General features: G+C 43.6%; 1 protein-coding gene across 1 annotated transcript in view; it reads right to left on the bottom strand.

Moving 5' to 3' along the window:
- TRIP11 (thyroid hormone receptor interactor 11) overlaps nucleotides 1–17,979 on the bottom strand; it is a 72,416-nt gene that overhangs the window by 22,365 nt on the left and 32,072 nt on the right. Inside the window, exons 10-15 of the mRNA XM_055130355.1 lie at nucleotides 15,237–15,443; nucleotides 11,405–14,371; nucleotides 8,407–8,547; nucleotides 7,255–7,448; nucleotides 2,978–3,141; nucleotides 1,077–1,180 (exon numbers count right to left, since the gene is read on the bottom strand). Coding sequence (XP_054986330.1) covers nucleotides 1,077–1,180; nucleotides 2,978–3,141; nucleotides 7,255–7,448; nucleotides 8,407–8,547; nucleotides 11,405–14,371; nucleotides 15,237–15,443 — 3,777 coding nt within the window. The remainder of the gene's footprint in view (nucleotides 1–1,076; nucleotides 1,181–2,977; nucleotides 3,142–7,254; nucleotides 7,449–8,406; nucleotides 8,548–11,404; nucleotides 14,372–15,236; nucleotides 15,444–17,979) is intronic.

The following is a 17,979-nucleotide window of genomic DNA, read 5'->3' as shown; positions in this document are numbered from 1 at the left end:
CCTATTCTTATATTTTATACATACTGAAGCCACCAACATTTAATAAAAGTTCAAACCTTCATTTTATTTTTACATTTTTCATGCCACACCCAGAAGTACTCAGGACCTCCTCCTGACTCTGCCCAGGCCTTGCTCCTGGCTCTGTACTCAGGATCACTCACGGCAGTGCTCAGTAGATCAGATGGGGTTCCGGAGATCAAATGCGGGGCAGCCACACACAAGGCAGTACCTTCCCCCTATACTTCCTCTCTGGCATCAGTTTCAAAGTTTAATCAAGGAATTACATCTTCATTTATTTGGAACACTCATGTGCCGGAGCAGCAACAACACTAACAACAGCTAAATAAAAACTTACTGTGTTCCAGCAGCTATCATGAGAGTCTACTATGACTTAGAAAGGTTGCTGCTAAGTCAAAACGCACATGTTATGTTAGTATTCCGATCTCTTCGTCGGAATCCATTACATTTGTATCCTGGATGTTCCCTCTGCATGCTGGACGTTAAAGCAAGAAATACCATCTAAAGAATTATACTAGGAAAGAAAAAGATGAACTGGAACAGCAGCCTCTAATTCATGCGAAATGAACTTCTCCAAAGTTGGGACCTGTAGGTTTACTTTGGCCCACATTCTAAAATACCCATCCGCACTGAGCCTGGAAGACATCCTAACACTTCACTCATGTGGCCAGCTCCACGTGACACAGGGAAACCTGGCACCTTGTTCCAGCACACGGCAGAGCAGTTACCTGTATAGCATTTACTAAATTACCTGTTCAGGGATTTCCATGACAAAGATTCTTTAAGTAATTATTTCACAACTAAAAATTTTAGGAGAGGCTGGAGTGATAGGACAGCGAGGAGGGCGTTTGCCTTGCACACGGCCGACACGGGTTTGATTCCCAGCATCCCATAAGGTCCCCTGAATACCGCCAGGAGTGATTCCTGAGTGCAGAGTCAGAAGTAACCCCTGTGCATCACCAGGTGACCCCTCCAAAAATATATATATATATATAAATAAATAATAAAATAAAATAAAATAAAAACAAAAATTTTAGGAGAAAAAAAAGTCAACCAACCTGTAGTGGTATGATTTTTTCTTCCAGGTTTTCTGCCTTTTTCTTCCATTCAGCTACCAGTTGTTGGTACTTCTCAAGCTCGGCAGAGTACATAGCTTTCTCCTCTACAAACGAAAGGAAGGCTCTGTGAATTTGCACTGACAAAATTCGAATTTTAAAGAATTTGAAATTTAAATCATTCAAGATTGTTCAAATGGCTCAGGAAGAGTGTGCCTGACTGACAGTCCATGAGAATTAAAGTGGTGGTAAGATCCCTCCCCTCTGCCTGAACTCTCCAACGTGTCCATCTCACTCTCGCCTCATCTCAGAATTCTACCCAAGAATTTCCTCCTTGGAGGAGCTTTCCCTTTGCCTCTGTACCCTACTATTTTGCATACATATCCATGCTAATGGGGACTGCACCCATGTCCACAAATTTAAGGTTTTACTTGGACACAAACCAATCACACTCTGTTACTTCGTTTCTCACACCTCTAATCACGTCTCACCTCCACGTTTCACCCATTTACTGAGTGTAACGTGGAGACAGAGGGTGCGTGATCTAAAAGGGTAAGGCTGAGGCCAGGAGCCAGAGCACACAAGGGCATATTTGGTTTTCAAGGTGAAAGTACTCTTGGGGTGAGGGCGGCCAGAGAGCGCTCCATGGACTGAGTTCAATCCCCAACACTACATGGTCCCCCAGCATCACAGGGAGCAGTGACCCCTGCTACTGGGCCTGAGTAGCCCCCAGGACTGCTGGCTATAGCCCCCCCACAAAACACACACTAGGTAAGGTGCACAACCCTGGAGGACTCTGGACACCGGGCGGTCCCGAGAAGCAGCGCATCCCTGGGCATTCAGACTGAACTGCAGCTCAATTCTGCTGAGAATAGCCAGGAAAGACCCCAGGTGTCCTGAGCACCACGTAAGAACCTCCACAGCACGCCCCCCCCCCCATTCTAATCACTGCTGTACTGTTTTCATCTGGGGTCAGGCACGTGGCTCACTGGCAGAACATCCATCTCGCATGTATGTGTGAGGCCCTGGGTTCAATCCCCAGCACCAACGACATGGTCCTCCGAGAACCACAGGAAACTGAACCAAAGCAGCTAAGCACACCCAGGCCCCCATCACTCAAATTTTAAATCACTTTTTTTTCTACCCATAAAGGAAAATACAGTTACTGTAAGTGGAGCTCATCAACAATTCAGAGAACAGCAATCACTGAGGGATTATCGGGTCTCTGAGAAAGTCTCAATCTCTACCCAGATCACAAAACCTTTTTCATAGGCTTAAAATGCAATCTTGGGCAATGATAGCACAGCGGGTAGGGCATTTGCCTTGCATGCAACCAACCCGGGTTCGATTCCCAGAATCCCATATGGCCGTCTGATCACCGCCAGGAGTAATTCCTGAGTGCAGGGTCATCACCAGGTGTGACCCAAAAAAGGAAAAAAAAAAATGCAATCCTTTTTATATTGCCCTGATATTTCCCTAAATCACTGGGCTAATTTGAACATGTTTCCTAGGCCTGGAGAGATAGTACAGGAGCTTGCCTTGCACATAGCCAACCCCAATCCAATCCTCAGCATTCATATGGTCCCCAAAGCACTACCAGGAGTAATCCCTGAGCACAGAAGCTGGAGGAGCCCCTCAGCACTGCCAGGTGTGGCCCACAACACAAAAAATAGAACAGAACGTATCTGACGTATAACACTGTTCATAAAGACAGAATTCCAGTCATGCTCTCTGGGCTTAACTCTAACGGGCCTCACTGCCTACCTGCTGGCTTCTCTCCGCCCCTCGTACAGGCAGGTAACCTCGCCAAGATTCCCCAGAGCGAAGCCCCAGACGGCGCCTAAAGTCTCACCCGAGTCAGCCCTCACTCCCGCACAGGCGGCCTCTGCTGCGCCGCCACGTACCCTGCTGGAAGTGCTCCAGGACCATCTGCAGGTTGCTCAGGGAGAGCGCGTACTGCTTCACCTGCTCCCGCGCCACGGCCAGCTGCACGGTGGCGTCGTCCCTCTGCCTGGTGATCACGTTCAGCTGCTCCTGCAAGGACTCGACCTGTAGATTGGCCTGGTGGCTGCAAACAGAAAGGAGAGAGTCGAGCTGCGTCCATCCGCTTAGATCCTTCAACCGGATACATACCTTCTCGATGTTTTTATTTTAATCACAAATTTAATGATTTTGGAATGTACATCTCAATGGCACTATTTTCACTCTGTACATGGCTGTACAACCTCCACCCCCATCTATGTCCGGGAGATTATCTCATTTTCCACGTCAAAATTTCATGCCTACTGAACAAAAGTTTCCCCTTCTCCCGACATCTTGTCTCATGACTTTGCCCTTCCACACATTAGATTAAACTCAAATGGCATTTCAAAGTCCCTAGCAGTTCCTCTGATCCTCATTCTCCTGTTTCTGTTAATGCACTCATTCTTCCTATAAAAAGGACTTTCAACAAATAAGCATCATTTTTTTTTACTATAAGCTGAACTAAACAAAAAAATGTTACATTTCTTATACACAAAAAGTGATACTTTTCTTTTTTTTTGCTTTTTGGGTCACACCCAGCGATGCTCAGGGGTTACTCCTGGCTTTGCACTCAGGAATTGCTCCTGGCAGTGCTTGGGGGACCATATGGGATGCCGGGGATCGAACCCAGGTCGGCCGCGTGCAAGGCAAACGCCCTACCTGCTGTGCTATCGCTCCGGCCCCGGTACATTTCTTATAAAGAAAAAATTTGCATACAACTTATAATTTTCACATTTCAAGCTAAAACTACTAGATGTAAATTATCATATTTTAAGTTGCATGAAGTCATTTTACCCAACCTCCAACCTAGCAATGGATTCTGTAACACCCCTAAGAAACAATGGACCCTATAAGACCCTTGGTTTAGAATATCTACAGTATGGTACACACACAGTATTGGATTGGTTTCCGAAGGCTATCCCATTGATAACTTTTTCATGGTGACTAATTTATTGTTTTTTATTGTCATCTTCCTACTCAGATGAGTATAAGCCCTTATGCCTGGCCTCAAAATAAATCAGCAATCTGTAAGATACATATTGTATCACATACCCTAGTTTATTTTATCCTTTATGTACTTTATTAATGCCTAATTATCCCCTTCAAAATACTGCACTAGTCCTTCCCATGTTAATACCCAGTTAAATGATCATTCAAGAACAGCTCACTCTGAAGACATTTTACCATATGGCACCCTCTTGTGGGATGAATGGTAAGCTGATAATTCAAAAAACTGAACTCTGCCCCGTAGTGTTCCTGGACTTTAACTTAACTGGTTGTAAATAACTCAACGTGTGTAAGGATTAATGAGATGCGGTGTCACCCAGAAAAGTTGATCAGTATCAGGTGATACTACTGTCAAAGGTCTGTAGATACTACAACCTGGCTTACAGATTTGAATTGTTTACCCAATATTTACTGAGCATCTATATATATATATGTAGAAAAGAGATAAAATCTCTCCTGTCCCCACAGCCCAGACTTTACATCTCCTTTGGTGAGAGGAAGTAGAAGACAAGCAACAATTACTTGCCTGTACTGTAGAAGAAAACATAACATCAAAGCATCGTGCAGGTCCATAGACAAATCATACCGAGGTTTGGTTCTAATAGGGGCAATTCTCCCTGAAGAAAGCAGGCCTGGTGTGTGGACACTGCTGTGCTCAGGGGTGCCAGGGCCACATCCAGCAGGGCTTGGGGGCCACCAGGAACACAAGTGGTAGTACTTGGGGAAGCATGCAGTGTCAGGGATGGAACTTATGACCTTCTACATGCAAGGCACATGCTCTCTACCCCTTGAGCTTTCTTTCTAACCTCCAAAGAAAGTGTTCTTTATGGGGGCTGGAACGATATCACAGCGGGTAGGGCGTTTGCCTTGCACGTGGCCGACCCAGGTTCGACTCCCAGCATCCCATATGGTCCCCTGAGCACTGCCAGGGGTAATTCCTGAGTGCAGAGCCAGGAGTGACCCCTGTGCATTGCCGAGTGTGACCCAAAAAGCAAAAAAAAAAAAAAGAAAGAAAGTGTTCTTTATGAAAGACATACTAGTTGAAAAACAGGTGATATTAGTTTAAAAAAAAAAAAACTGATAGGGATCAGGCTTACCTTTAAAGCAGAAGAAACAATATGAAATTAAAGGCAAGAGGGAAAGAAATAAGAAAGCAGGAAGTAGCTTGCTGTGAAAAAACAACACAGTTTAGCTCTTGATAGAGATGTGAAATGCTGGTAAAAGTGGTAGGTAGAACCATGGGGTAGCAGAGAGGTGATGTTTGGGCCACACCCGGCTATGCTCAGGGCTTACTTCTGGAAGTGCTGTGGGTTCATTCTTACCTAGTGTCAGGGATTCGAACCAGGTTCAGTCATGTGCAAGGCAAATGTCTTAACCTCTGTACTATCCCTGTGGCCCCTAGAAACTAATTTTTGGTTGTCAGTATTTTGGGTCACACCCTGCAATGCTCAGAGATAATACCTGGCTGTACGTGCAGGGCGCTTGCTTTGAATGTGCCCAACATGGGGTGTTCCCAACAGGCTTAGGGAACATGTGGGGTTTTTCTAGTTTGTTTGCTTTTTTAATGGTTTTTGGGTCACCCCCGGTGATGCACAGGAGTTATTCCTGGCTCATGCACTCAGGAAATAATCCTGCCGATGCTCAGAGGACCATATGGGATGCTGGGGATCGAACTTGGGTCAGCCACATGCAAAGCAAACACCCTACCCGCTGTGCTATCACTCCAGCCCATCTACCATCTTCTTATAGCTACCTGAGCATCATACACAGTTGAAAAGATAAAAAGATACAACAGGTACATAAAGAATATAAAGATACACAGAACACGACTGAAAACATAAATTCAAAGGAGTGGATGGCCTTACAAAGTAAAGCTTCCATGGGACCAGAGCAATAGCACAATGTGTAGAGTTTACCATGCACACAGCCAACCCAGGTACAATCCTGAGCACCCCACAAGGTCCCCTAAGCTCGGCCAGGAGTGATCTCCAGCACCAAGGAGCACTGAGCATCACCCGCAGTGACCCCTGAAGCACTGCCAGGTATGGCCCCTAACCAAAAGAACAGACTCCAAAACTCCAAATAAAAAAACAATATGTAGCCTTAAGATATTAACTATAGAAACAGATGGCTTAGGGGCCGGAGCGATAGCACAGTGGGTAGGGCATTTGCCCTGCACATGGCCAACCCGGGATCTATCACCAGCATCTCATATGGTCCCCTAAGCACCACTAGGAGTATGCACATATATTTATCATAAAAAGGCACAAAAAGATTTAAACTGGGTGGATGAAACTATAGCTTGCTTTCTTTTGGTTTGTCTGATGTTCCTATGTCACTGTCATCCCGTTGCTCACTGATTTGCTCGAGCGGGCACCAGTAACATGTCCATTGTGAGACTTGCTGTTACTGTTTTTGGCATATCGAATACGACACGGGGAGCTTGCCAAGCTCTGCCATGCAGGCAAGATACTCTCGGTAGCTTGCCAGGCTGTCCGAAAGGGGATGATGTTCCTATAGTGGATACAAATTTAAAATATATTAAAAATACATCTCAGGGGCTGGAAGATAGCACAGTGAGTAGGGCGTTTGCCTTGCATGCGGCCGACCCGGGTTCGATTCCCAGCATCCCATATGGTCCCCTGAGCATCGCCAGGAGTGATTCCTGAGTGAATGAGCCTGGAGTAACCCCTGTGCATCGCCGGTGTGACTCAAAAAGAAAAAAAAAAAATCTCACATGTTCTAACAAATGAAGAGTTAGTTCACATAAACTGAGGTCTTCATTTAATCTCTCCCTTCTAACATACAAACCTCATCCAACCTTATTTCCCTGAATTAGAAAGACCAGAGAAAGTAAAGCCTGTAAGCTTGGCTAAACCCCTAAAATGATAAACGGCAACAACCTGGTTACTAGGCTGAAAGCTTGGGCCCCCTCCACTGGAATGGCAGATCTGGAGATCTGTAAGTCTTAGTGTAATCTCCCCCAACATCCTCATGAGCAAGTCACCCTATATCCCCTCATTTTCTTCACTGGCAAAATAGGGAGAAGTCAGTGGTAATGAAATAAGGTAACATAAAAAATGGTTATTGAACCTGACACTTATGAAAAGTCCAGTTAATGTTTAATGCTTTTAAAAAAAGGCGAAGTTACCTTGCATTTTCCATTGCATCAGAAGATGAAACCAGCTTTTCCTCCAACATGCAAACTTTCTTTTTCAGCTTAGCCTCTCTATCTTCAGCTGCCAGAGCTTCACGGGTGTAAGAATCTTCTGATTCTAAAAGATGGTTACGTAATCTCTCTAACTCTTGGTTTAAGCGTGTTTCTTTGTCACGTAGATGTTGAACCTAGAGAACAAAGCAAATTTATTTCTCTGTATGAATGTTTCGCCCCTCCCTCCCCCTCCACACACACCAGTGTTGTCAAAAAAATTCTTCTGGGGTTGGAGCTATAGTGCAGCAGGTAAGGTAGATATCTTGCTCAAGATAGACCTAGGTAGATAGCTGGCATTTCATAATGTCCCTAAGCACCGCCAGGAGTGACCCTGAGTGGAGAGCCAGGAGGAAGTCCTGAGCACTGCTGTGTGGCTCCTCCCTCAAAAAAATTTCTTCTCCATATTCAAATGAATTGTGTATTATTTTCTCAAGATGTATTTCAGCTAGGAAATCATTTCTGAAATCATCTTGCAGATTCATCTGGAAGCTTTACTTTGCAAGGCTTTGGTTAAATGGAATTACTCAAAGCAGTGACTTCGGGGACAGCCTTTTCAGTGAATCTCATTTTCTTCTTATTTGTTGGGTTCCTTCCCCATACACTTAAGAGAAGTTGTCATCTTTGAAAACTGAAATAAAATGTACTCCAGGAGATCAAAATTCTACTAGAAAATCACTGTCACTGTCATCCCGTTGCTCATCAATCTGTTCGAGCGGGCACCAGTAACGTCTCTCATTGTGAGACTTATTGTTACTGTTTTTGGCATATCCAATACGCCATGGGTAGCTTGCCAAGCTCTGCCATGCGGGCACGATACTCTTGGTAGCTTGCCAGGCTCTCCGAGAGGGATGGAGGAATCGAACACGGGTCAGCCCCTGTGAACTGTGAACACCCAACCACTGTGCTATCGCTCCAGCCCCTACTAGAGTCTAGTAGTCTAGTAGTATTTTAAACTACTAGAAAATATCAGGTGAAAATTATGGGGAAAAAATCATACAAGACAAATTCATTTTAACTGATAATCTTTCTAATTTTCTTAAAAGTTATTAAACTCAGCATGTCAATCATAGTTTCTTCAGAGTGAAAGTATACCTCATTCTGTATGGTACTGGTTTCCATCTGCTTCTGTTTTAAAGCCAACATGACTTGATCTCTCTCTTTCTGAAACATAATGTTCTTCTCCTGCATTGATTTGACTGCATTTAAAAGCTGGTTTAACTCCCCAGACTTGCCCTTTGGAAAGAAACAATGTTAATCTTAGAGAAGAATTAATTTTTGAAATGACACTTTCTTCATTAAATAATTAAAAAATAGTTTGCTAAGTCAAGGCTAATAAAAACAAGTAAAATGTGAGAAATAATAATCTTGAAGAGATACAATGACTAAGATGTAGCGCACTGAATGGGATACTGGATGGGATACTGGATGGGATACTGATGGGATGCTGGATAGAATACTGATGGGATACTGTTGGGATACAGAATAGGATACTGATGGGATACTGTTGGGATGCGGATGGGATACTGATGGAATACTGATGGAAACTGATAGGATACTGATGGGATGCTGGATAGGATACTGATGAGATACTGATGGGATGCTGGATGGAATACTGATGGATATGGATAAGATACTGATGGGATACTGATGAGATACTGATGGGATGCTGGATGGAATACTGATGGGATACTGATAGGATACTGAGCACTGCCAAAGGTGGCCCAAACATACACACAAAAAAGATGCTATTATATTAATAAATAGCTTTTCATTTTTTTGGCAGTGCCAGGGATCAAACTCAGGTCTCAGACATGCAAAACATGTACATGACCCCCAAGTCACATGCCCGAACCCAAAATATGTTCTAGAGGTAGTCTTCAAATTATACAGTCATTATACAGTGTGGTTGTGTATGTGAAAAACTTGGACTCAATCTACAGTACCATGGGAAAAAAAAAAAAGAAAAAATACAAAAGAGGGGTCAAAGAGATTGCTCAACAAGCTAAAACACAGGTTCTGCATGTAGGAACTCAGAGTTCAACTGTCTGTCCTGCGTGGTCCCCCAAGCACCACCAGGCAAAACCCCTCCTCCCTCCAGCACCACCAGGTGAGGGACAAGACAAACAAAAAAGCAAATTGTACAGTCTAGTGGAAGAAATTAAATACAAAGTAGCACAAGAGTAATACAAAAGTAATAATGTAGATAAAAGTAATACAAGAGTAGATACAAAATTGGATACAAAATTAACAAAATTTAAACAGGACTTTAAGTTTGGGAGCATCTATTAAGGGAGGCAAGTTTTAACACAATCACTACAAGTAAAACCAAATTACAGAAGATCCAAAAAGTTCAAAAGATTAAGCTATGTAAAATATAATACTCTGTTGTGGGCCAGATGGCTAGTACACAGGTACAGCACTTGCCTTGCACATAGCTGACCCAGATTCAATCCCTGGAATCCTATATGGTTCCCTGTGTACCCACCAGGAGTCATTTTTGAGTGCAGAGCCACGAATAACCGCTGAGCATCGTTGGGTGTGGTTCAAAAACCAAATAATAATCATAAAATGAAAATAAAATAGGTGCTATAGAGTGGCCAACCCAGGTTCAATCCCTGACATGCCATATTGTCCCCTGAGCACCACCAGGAGTAATTACTGAATGCAAAACCCGGAGCAATTCCTGAAGACCAACACACATGGCCCAAAAAACAAACAAAATATTAAAAATAATGAAATAAAAAACTCTACTGCTCTACATTCCTGTTATATTCTTATAACCCTAAGATATAATTCAACTTTTTGGTTAATAAAAGAAAGTTTCAACACTCCTAGAGTTGTAGACACACGCATATACACGCATGCACGCACAAGATAGGATTTATAAGTACTTCTTAAGAGTTGAAGGACCTTTTTGTACCAATTACAGACCATTACCATAAAGGTAGAAAGCTAATGCTCCAACAAAGAAGGCCTCAATATTCTGAGGTGCCGTATCAAACGAAAACCACAGCAAGTGTTCCCAAATATTCTTCTCCACGCTATGAAAGAACTTATGGGCCTAAATCACTTCGTATCAGACTTTGCATTTTGAAAAAATTCAAGAGCACTTACAGGAAAAAAAGGGGGACATTTACAGGATTGTCTACTGTCCTATCATTTCTTCTCCAAATTTCTACTGAAAGTACATAAATCACAGTATATTTTACTATTACCAAACAAACAGTGTCTATCACTGCTTCATTCACTAAAGGGCTTCAAACAGATATTTATAAAAATCTAAAATAACTGCATTTAAATACTTAAATACATCAGAATCTACTGATGCTTCATTTGGGGGGTACAGGGGTGCTCAGTCACTTTACTCTCCAGTCTCGTTTACCAACACTTCAAATATACTGCTACAATTTTCCATTTTCTGTTTGAATTAACATACCAATAAGGTGATCCAAAGTCACGTTAGTGCTACGGCTGGAATTGGAGTATTTACTAAGCATACTATGCAAAAAGTACTTCTCGTGGCTAACACTTTCCAACCACAGGTGGTTGCTAACTGATTTATAAATATTTACTCAATGGATCACATCTAGCATGTTCTTCCTTTATAATAAAGCAATACAGTAAGATTAACTTCCAGATTTTAGAAATGTTTGTCTGTGACATACACACAAACACAAGTGCACAAGCTAGACCTTTTAAGTACTATTAATATATCCATGTAAAATGGATTTGTAACTGCATATCAGGGACAGAGACATAGCATGTTATTATCATAACTAGCAACTACTTGGGTATGCCTAAAATTAGGTGAAAATGGACTAATTTCAAAATTCCTTATTGTGACATAAATATTAATTGCTATAAACTTTTCTCTACTTAAGTGTAAAAGCTTAATCAGGTATTAAGAAAATACTTAGTAATCGAGGAGAGAAACTTCCAAATGTCTCTAAGAGAAATTTATTTAAATGAAACGCAGTAATTTGAAGTCAACATTTCAAAACAGACAATGGTGCAGGCCCCTACAAACACATCAATAAAGCAGCCCCTTACCGTATGCCCTCCCCCTCCCCGAAAATCCCTCCAACCTTACCTCCTCTTTCTCCTTCAGTAGTTGCTCTAAAGCGACCGACTTCTCCTTCAGTGAATGGCATTCAAATTCCTTTTCTCGAAGCATCATAGAAAACTTCGTATTCGTTTCTTGTAATGCTTGATACTCGGTTTCCTTTTCTCGGGATGCTTGCACAATTTTTTCATTTTCCTCTTTTAGTTTAGAAATGTCCAGTTCCAGTATTAATGTTCTTTCCTTCAAATTTGTTACCGCCTGCCTCAAAAGCTGATTTTCGTCCACTTTGCTGGTGAGGTTTTCTTTCGAAGAAAGTAGCTCATCACTTTTGGCTTTGATCAAAAGGTCCTTTTCCTTCAGCGACTTCTGTAAAACCTCCTGCTTCTCCCTCAGCTGCCTCAGCTCTGAGTCGGTCTGCTCGTGCTCTTTTCTCCCCAGCTCTGAACTGGCAGCAATGGAATCTGACAGTCTGTGATTATTTTCCTGGAGCGTTTTTATGGTGGCATCCTTTTCTTGCAGTGATCTCCTCAGCTCTTCTATCTCTTGCTGGAGCCCTCTGGAAGCGTCCCCTGAGAGGTTAGGCCTCACTGCAGGCGGGGGCTCTGCCGGCGGGGAAGCGGGGCCCCCAGCAGAGAGCTGAGGGGAAATACTCCCTAGCTTCCCCAGCAGAAGGTCTTTGGTGTTGCAGAGCTGCCCGAGGCTGTGCTGAACTTGGGCTAGTTCCTGTCCGAAAGTTTTGAGTTTGGCTTCATTCTGTTCATAACTCTGGATCAGGCCGCCGTAGTCTACCTGTAACTTAGAATTATTATCACTGTCCACCAAAACTTGGGCCTGAAGCTGCTGCAGTTCCTCCTGCAGCTGGGCGGACTCGTGCTGCATGTTCTGCACCGTGGTCATCACCTGCTGCTTCCACTCCTCCATCTTCTTGACCTGCTGCTTTAACTTATCCCGCTCCTGGAGCAGCTCCTCGAACTGGTTACTATTCACTCCTCCGGCCTCGTTCCCAGTGCCGGATGCCTGAAGCACCGTCAAGAGGGTCTGGCACTTCTGGCTCAGGGCATCGATTTCGATATCTTTTTCACGAATGATCCGAGATAAATTCTGAATAGTCTCTCGAAACATGTCTTGTTCACTACTTTCAAACCTCGTGGATAATTTTTTATTTTCATCCTGCAGCTTATTGAGGGCTGCTTCCTTAGCAGAAACGATATCCATCAGGAGGTGATACTCTGTCCGTAAGTGGCTGTTCTCCCTGGTTTTCTCGTTCAGAACAGCCAACACGGTCTCCCTTTCCATCGCAAAGGTCTGCAGCTGCTGCTGGAGCGAGACCACGTCTTGAGGAAAGGAAGCAGAGGCAATTCTCGCGTGAAGATTCTGTATTTCCAAGTCTTTCTCCTCTATTATCTGAGTGAGTTTCCCCACCTCGTCTTTGGATAGCTGATCAATCTGCTGAGTTAAAGATATGTTCTTCTCATTCAGAAGTTTGATCTCTAGTTCCCGTTCTTTGATGCCTTTCACCAGTCTTTCTGTCTCGGCTTTCGACAAGTCATGCTTTTCACCGCCGTTGTCTATGTTAAGACTCTGCACTTTGGTTTCCTGGAAAATATCTGAGTTCTCTGTTGGGATGCCCTGTCTTTCTCCATGCAACTGGGCTTTGATCTGTTCAACTGTTCTTTGCAAATTCTTAATCTGCTCATCTTTCTCCAGGGAGAGCTGCGTATGTGCGCTATTCATCTGCTCAAGCTGGAACTTTAATTTGTCCGATTCTTTTTTATGCTCCTCTAAGGACTGAAGGAGCTGAGTCCTACTCTGGTTTTGGTCTCTGATTAACTTTTGGTGATGCTTTAGTTCCTCTTCCAGTTGACTTTTCACCACGTTCAGGTTCGTCACCTCCGACTCCAGGTCTATGAGGCTGTCGAGGGGTTTGGGCTCAGCCGCGGGACCGGCTCGGCTCTGCTGCTCCCGAAGTCGTTCCAGTTCCTCGTGCAGGTGGTTGTTCTCTTCTTTCATGGACCCCAGGCTTCTTTCTTTTTCCTCAATCGTCTGCTTTAAAAGTTCGCTTTTCCTTAACTGCTCCTGCAGTTCTGCAATGCTTTCGCTCAGCTCTCCGATACAGACTTCCTTCTCGCTGGTGCGCCGTGCCCACTGATCCTGCTCTTCCATGCTGGAAGACAACCTTTGCTTGGTTTCCTGATGAGCGGCCTCAAGCTGCTCGACAGTTTTTCTGAGTTGTGCTATCTCAAAGTCTTTCTCTTGACTGACCTGGTTTAACGTTTCCTGGTCCAGCTGTATCTGAGAGGTGCTCAGAGTCTGTGCATTTGACAGCTCTTCAATTGTTTGCTCGTACTTGCTCCTGTCTTCTGCTAGCTTCTTTTGGACTTGATGTAATTCTGCTTCTAACTCTTCTTTTTCAGTCTGTAGAGTCTCCACTGCAGTGGTTTTGTCGAGCGCTATCTGTTTGCTCCCCTCAACAGACTCTGATAGCTTATGCTTTAGATCTTCACATGCTATAACTAACTTTTCATTTTCCCCTTTGAGATCAAAAGCAAGCTTATTTAAATTTTCATTGAGCTGCTCAATTTCTGAAAGCTTTTGCTTCAAAACTCTTGCTTCGGCCTCCCTTTCCTTAAGCAATTCCTCAAAATTGCTGCCGGAGTCTTGATGAAGAAACTGAGTTAACTCACTCTTGATGGAAGTAAGTTCTTCCTCCTTTAGTTTAATTTGTTCTGTAAGTTCCAAGTTCTTCTTCTGGATGTCCAAATTATTTTGCTGTGATTCTTTTAGCTGTTCGATTAAATTTTCTGCTTTATTGTGTTTCTGCAAATCATTTAGGGCCATCTTATGTGTTTCTAACTCTTTAGAAATGTTTATTTTATCCTCTTCAAGTTGTTGAACTCTCTGTTTTTCAAAATCCAAATCGCTTTTCAGTTTATCAGTGACAGCCTCGGCCTCATTCTGCTGTTTTGTCATCTGATCTTTTATTAAGATCACATGCTGAAAGAAAAATTGGCATAACTTTAAAATTTCTCTCATTTTCTAAAGAAAAAAATTTTTAAGTCAAAAATTATTGAATTCTCAGACTTTCTTTCAAACGTCCCCAAACAAACAAAAATCCCAAAAACCTAATCCCAATAAAATTATTTACAGACCTTACACCAAATCCACATCACCTTTAAGGTGATGGATGGATGTCAAGTCTTGCACCGGAGAGCAGTGTTAAGAACCTACAGCCATCTTGCCATCTTGCACTCTGGGAAAGCCTGTGTTCTCGCTCAAGTATGTACTTACTTCTCCCGTTCACTCCCCCGACGTCTTTCAAGTAAGTTTTAATAAAAAGTTTCTTGCTTCAGACCCCCAGCCCCCCAGAAAAAAAAAGAAAAGAAAACCTACAGTCTACGGACCAAATCACGTCTTCCATCTAATTGGGAGAAGTAACACATTATGGAACACAGCCAAGATCTGTGCTAGGGGGCTGGAGCGATAGCACAGCAGGGAGGGAGTTTGCCTTGCACACAGCCAACCCAGGTTCAATTCCCAGCATCCCATAGGGTCCCCTGAGCACCACCAGGGGTAAGTCCTGAGTGCAGAGCCAGGAGTGACCCCTGTGCATCACTGGGTGTGAGCCCCCACAAAAAACTATCTGTGTTAGATCACAACAGCAGAGTTGCGGAACTGCAAGTAACAATAACACACACAGCTACAATATTTACTGTCGAACACTCCGCTAGAAAGCCTCTCTGTCTAGAAGGACCAAGGGTAAGATATGGACCGTATCACTACCCTGGGCCTCAGCGGACCCTCGCACTCACCCACCACGCCCAGCAGCAGCGCCGCTGCTCTGACTGCGGCGGAGTGTTACCTTTGTGACTTCCTGGTTTTGTCTGTCCAGTTCTTCCAGCTCAGACATCAATATATTCTTCTCACTGATGCTCTCATTGAGTGCTTGTTGCTTTTCCTCCAAGTTAAGTCTTAAATCTTGTAATTCTGAGCTTAAATTCTGATCTTTTGTGTTTTTAAGTATGTCATAGTCTTCATTTAATTTTATCAATGTTTCCTGAAGTTGTTCCTTAAATGATAAAAGCAAAATTGAAAAATTAATCAAACTATTCATAGGGAGGAGTCACCAAAATATTAAACAATGTTCTGTTTTTATGAATGTCTATTTTAATACTGTAACAGAAACAGTTTTGGACAATACCTAAGCAAGGACATGCAAAATTCAACAAACCAGAACCTTCCATCCTGTGTAATTTTACTGGAGGCTTCTAGTAAAATTATTTAGCCCTATGGGGCCGGAGCGATAGCACAGTGGGTAGGGCGTTTGCCTTGCATGCGGCCAACCCAGGTTCGATCCCCGGCATCCCATATGGTCTCCCAAGCACCGCCAGGAGTAATTCCTGAGTGCAAAGCCAGGAGCAACCCCTGAGCATCGCTGGGTGTGACCCAAAAAGCAAAAAAATATATATATATACGTATATATATATATATTTAGCCCCAGACAAGACATAATGCTCTTTCAGCTCGATTTCTTGATATAAAACCTTATCATTTGAGGGGCTGGAGAGATAGGACAGTGACTAAGATGCTTGTCTAGCACATGGTTAAAGGGGTTCAGTCCCTGGCATCTCACATGGTCCCCTGAGCACTGCCAAGGGACAACCCTGAGCACAAAGCCAAGAACACGCTCTGAGCATCGACAGGTGTGGCTCAAAAAACCCAAGCCAAGGGCTGGAGAGATAGCACATCGGGTAGGGCGTTTGCCTTGCACGCGGCCGACCTGGGTTCAAATCCCAGCATCCCATATGGTCCCCTGAGCACGGCCAGGGGTAATTCCTGAGTGCAGAGCCAGGAGTAACCCCTGTGCATCGCCAGGTGTGACCCAAAAAGCCAAAAAAAAAAAACCCAAGCCAAAAACTAAGACACCTGCGTGCTTTCCACTCCTGCCTCCCTCTCTTCTCTTTCACTCCCCCAACACACAGACTTTTCTCCAGTGCCGCAACTCTCTGGCACTCTTCACTTCCACTCTCTAACATCCGGTCACCAGTAACTAGCCAGACTAAAGAAAAATGTAAGGTCAGAGCAGTAGCACAATGGGTAGGGCACCTCCCTTGCACACAGACGACCCAGACTCAACCCCCAGCATCCCATATGGTCCTCAGGGTCTGCCAGGAATGATCCCTGACTGCTGAATTCCCAAGCACGGCAAGGTATGGCCCAAAAGACAAAAAAAGGGGCTGGAGCAATAGCACAGCAGGGAAGGCATTTGCCTTGCACATGGCCAACCCAGGTTCGATTTTGGTGTGACCCCCCAAAAAAAGAAAAAAGAAAAAAAGAAAGAGAAAAATTCTAGAAAGTCAGCAGTTGAGCTGCAGGCGCCAGACCCAGGTTTGAGTCTCAGCATCCCATATGGCTCCTGAGCACTGCCAGGAGTAATTCCTGAGTGAAGAACCAGAGGTAATCCCTGAGCACCACTGGTGTGGTCCAAAAACAACAAATAAATAAATAAATAAATAAATAAATAAATAAAACGAAATAAAAAGATCCCTAGCATGGGCCAGAGAGAGTGCAATGGTAAGGTGCTTGCCATGCACATGTCCATAGGGTTTAATCCCCAACACCCCAAATAGTCCACTGAGCCTTCAAGGAATAAGCTCTAACTCAGAGCCAGGAGTAAGCCTTAAGCTCAACAGAATATGGTCCCAAAAAAACAAAATTCCTAGCAGAGGTCTATCTGAACAAAGAATCTTTTGGTTATTTTTATTTGTGGGGCCACATCCATGGGGCCAGGGCCACCCCCAGTGCTGGGCAGAAGCGAAACACAGAGTGTCCAGGGGCAGAACCCAAGGCAGAGCAGGTGCGTTACCACTCGTGTCACATCCCCAGCCCATGAGTCTTTTCATTGACCAAAAAAACAAAAACCCTGTGTCTTTTCTTTACCTTCTGACCTGAGCATATAACAAAGTTCCCTCCTTTCAAAATTACCATTCCAAGAAATCAATCTACACAAAAATGTTAAAGTACATTCTGTGTTTTACTCCATGGATATTTCATGCATTTCCTCCAAAATTCCAGCGTGGATTAGTTCTCTATGCTTCAACATTATTTCAAACTGTGACGATGATGTCTGTTAAACTAGTTCTGCCCCGTTTTTTCTTCCGGGTCACAGCGGCAGTGCTCAGAGGACTGTGCAATGTCCCCTGTGCGCACAGCATGTGACCCGAGCCCCGAGTCATGTCTGTGGCCATGGAAAGCCTTCTTGCACTGATATTTTATTTATTTTTTTTTAATTCTTTTATTGATTCACCATGTGGAAAGTTACAAAGCGTTCAGGTTAAAGTCTCAGTTATACAATGCTCAAACTCCCATCCCTTCACCAGTGCACATATTCCACCACAAGAATCACGATATACCTCCCCACTTCCCCCCACCTCCCCAGCCCCCCACCCCGCATATGTAACTGGTAAATTTCACTTTACTTTCACTTTACTTTGATTACATTCAATATTTAAACAAAAAAAATTCACTATTATTGATTTGGAGTTTCTCCCCCCTAAAGTCGATCTGCTGAAAAGAAAGCATTTGGTAATTTGTTTTCCATTGCT

Source organism: Sorex araneus, chromosome 3 (genome assembly GCF_027595985.1).
Source record: "Sorex araneus isolate mSorAra2 chromosome 3, mSorAra2.pri, whole genome shotgun sequence".
Lineage (NCBI taxonomy): Eukaryota > Metazoa > Chordata > Mammalia > Eulipotyphla > Soricidae > Sorex > Sorex araneus.
The sequence above is the reverse complement of the archived record's forward strand: the minus strand, read 5'-3'. Positions and strand labels throughout refer to the sequence as shown.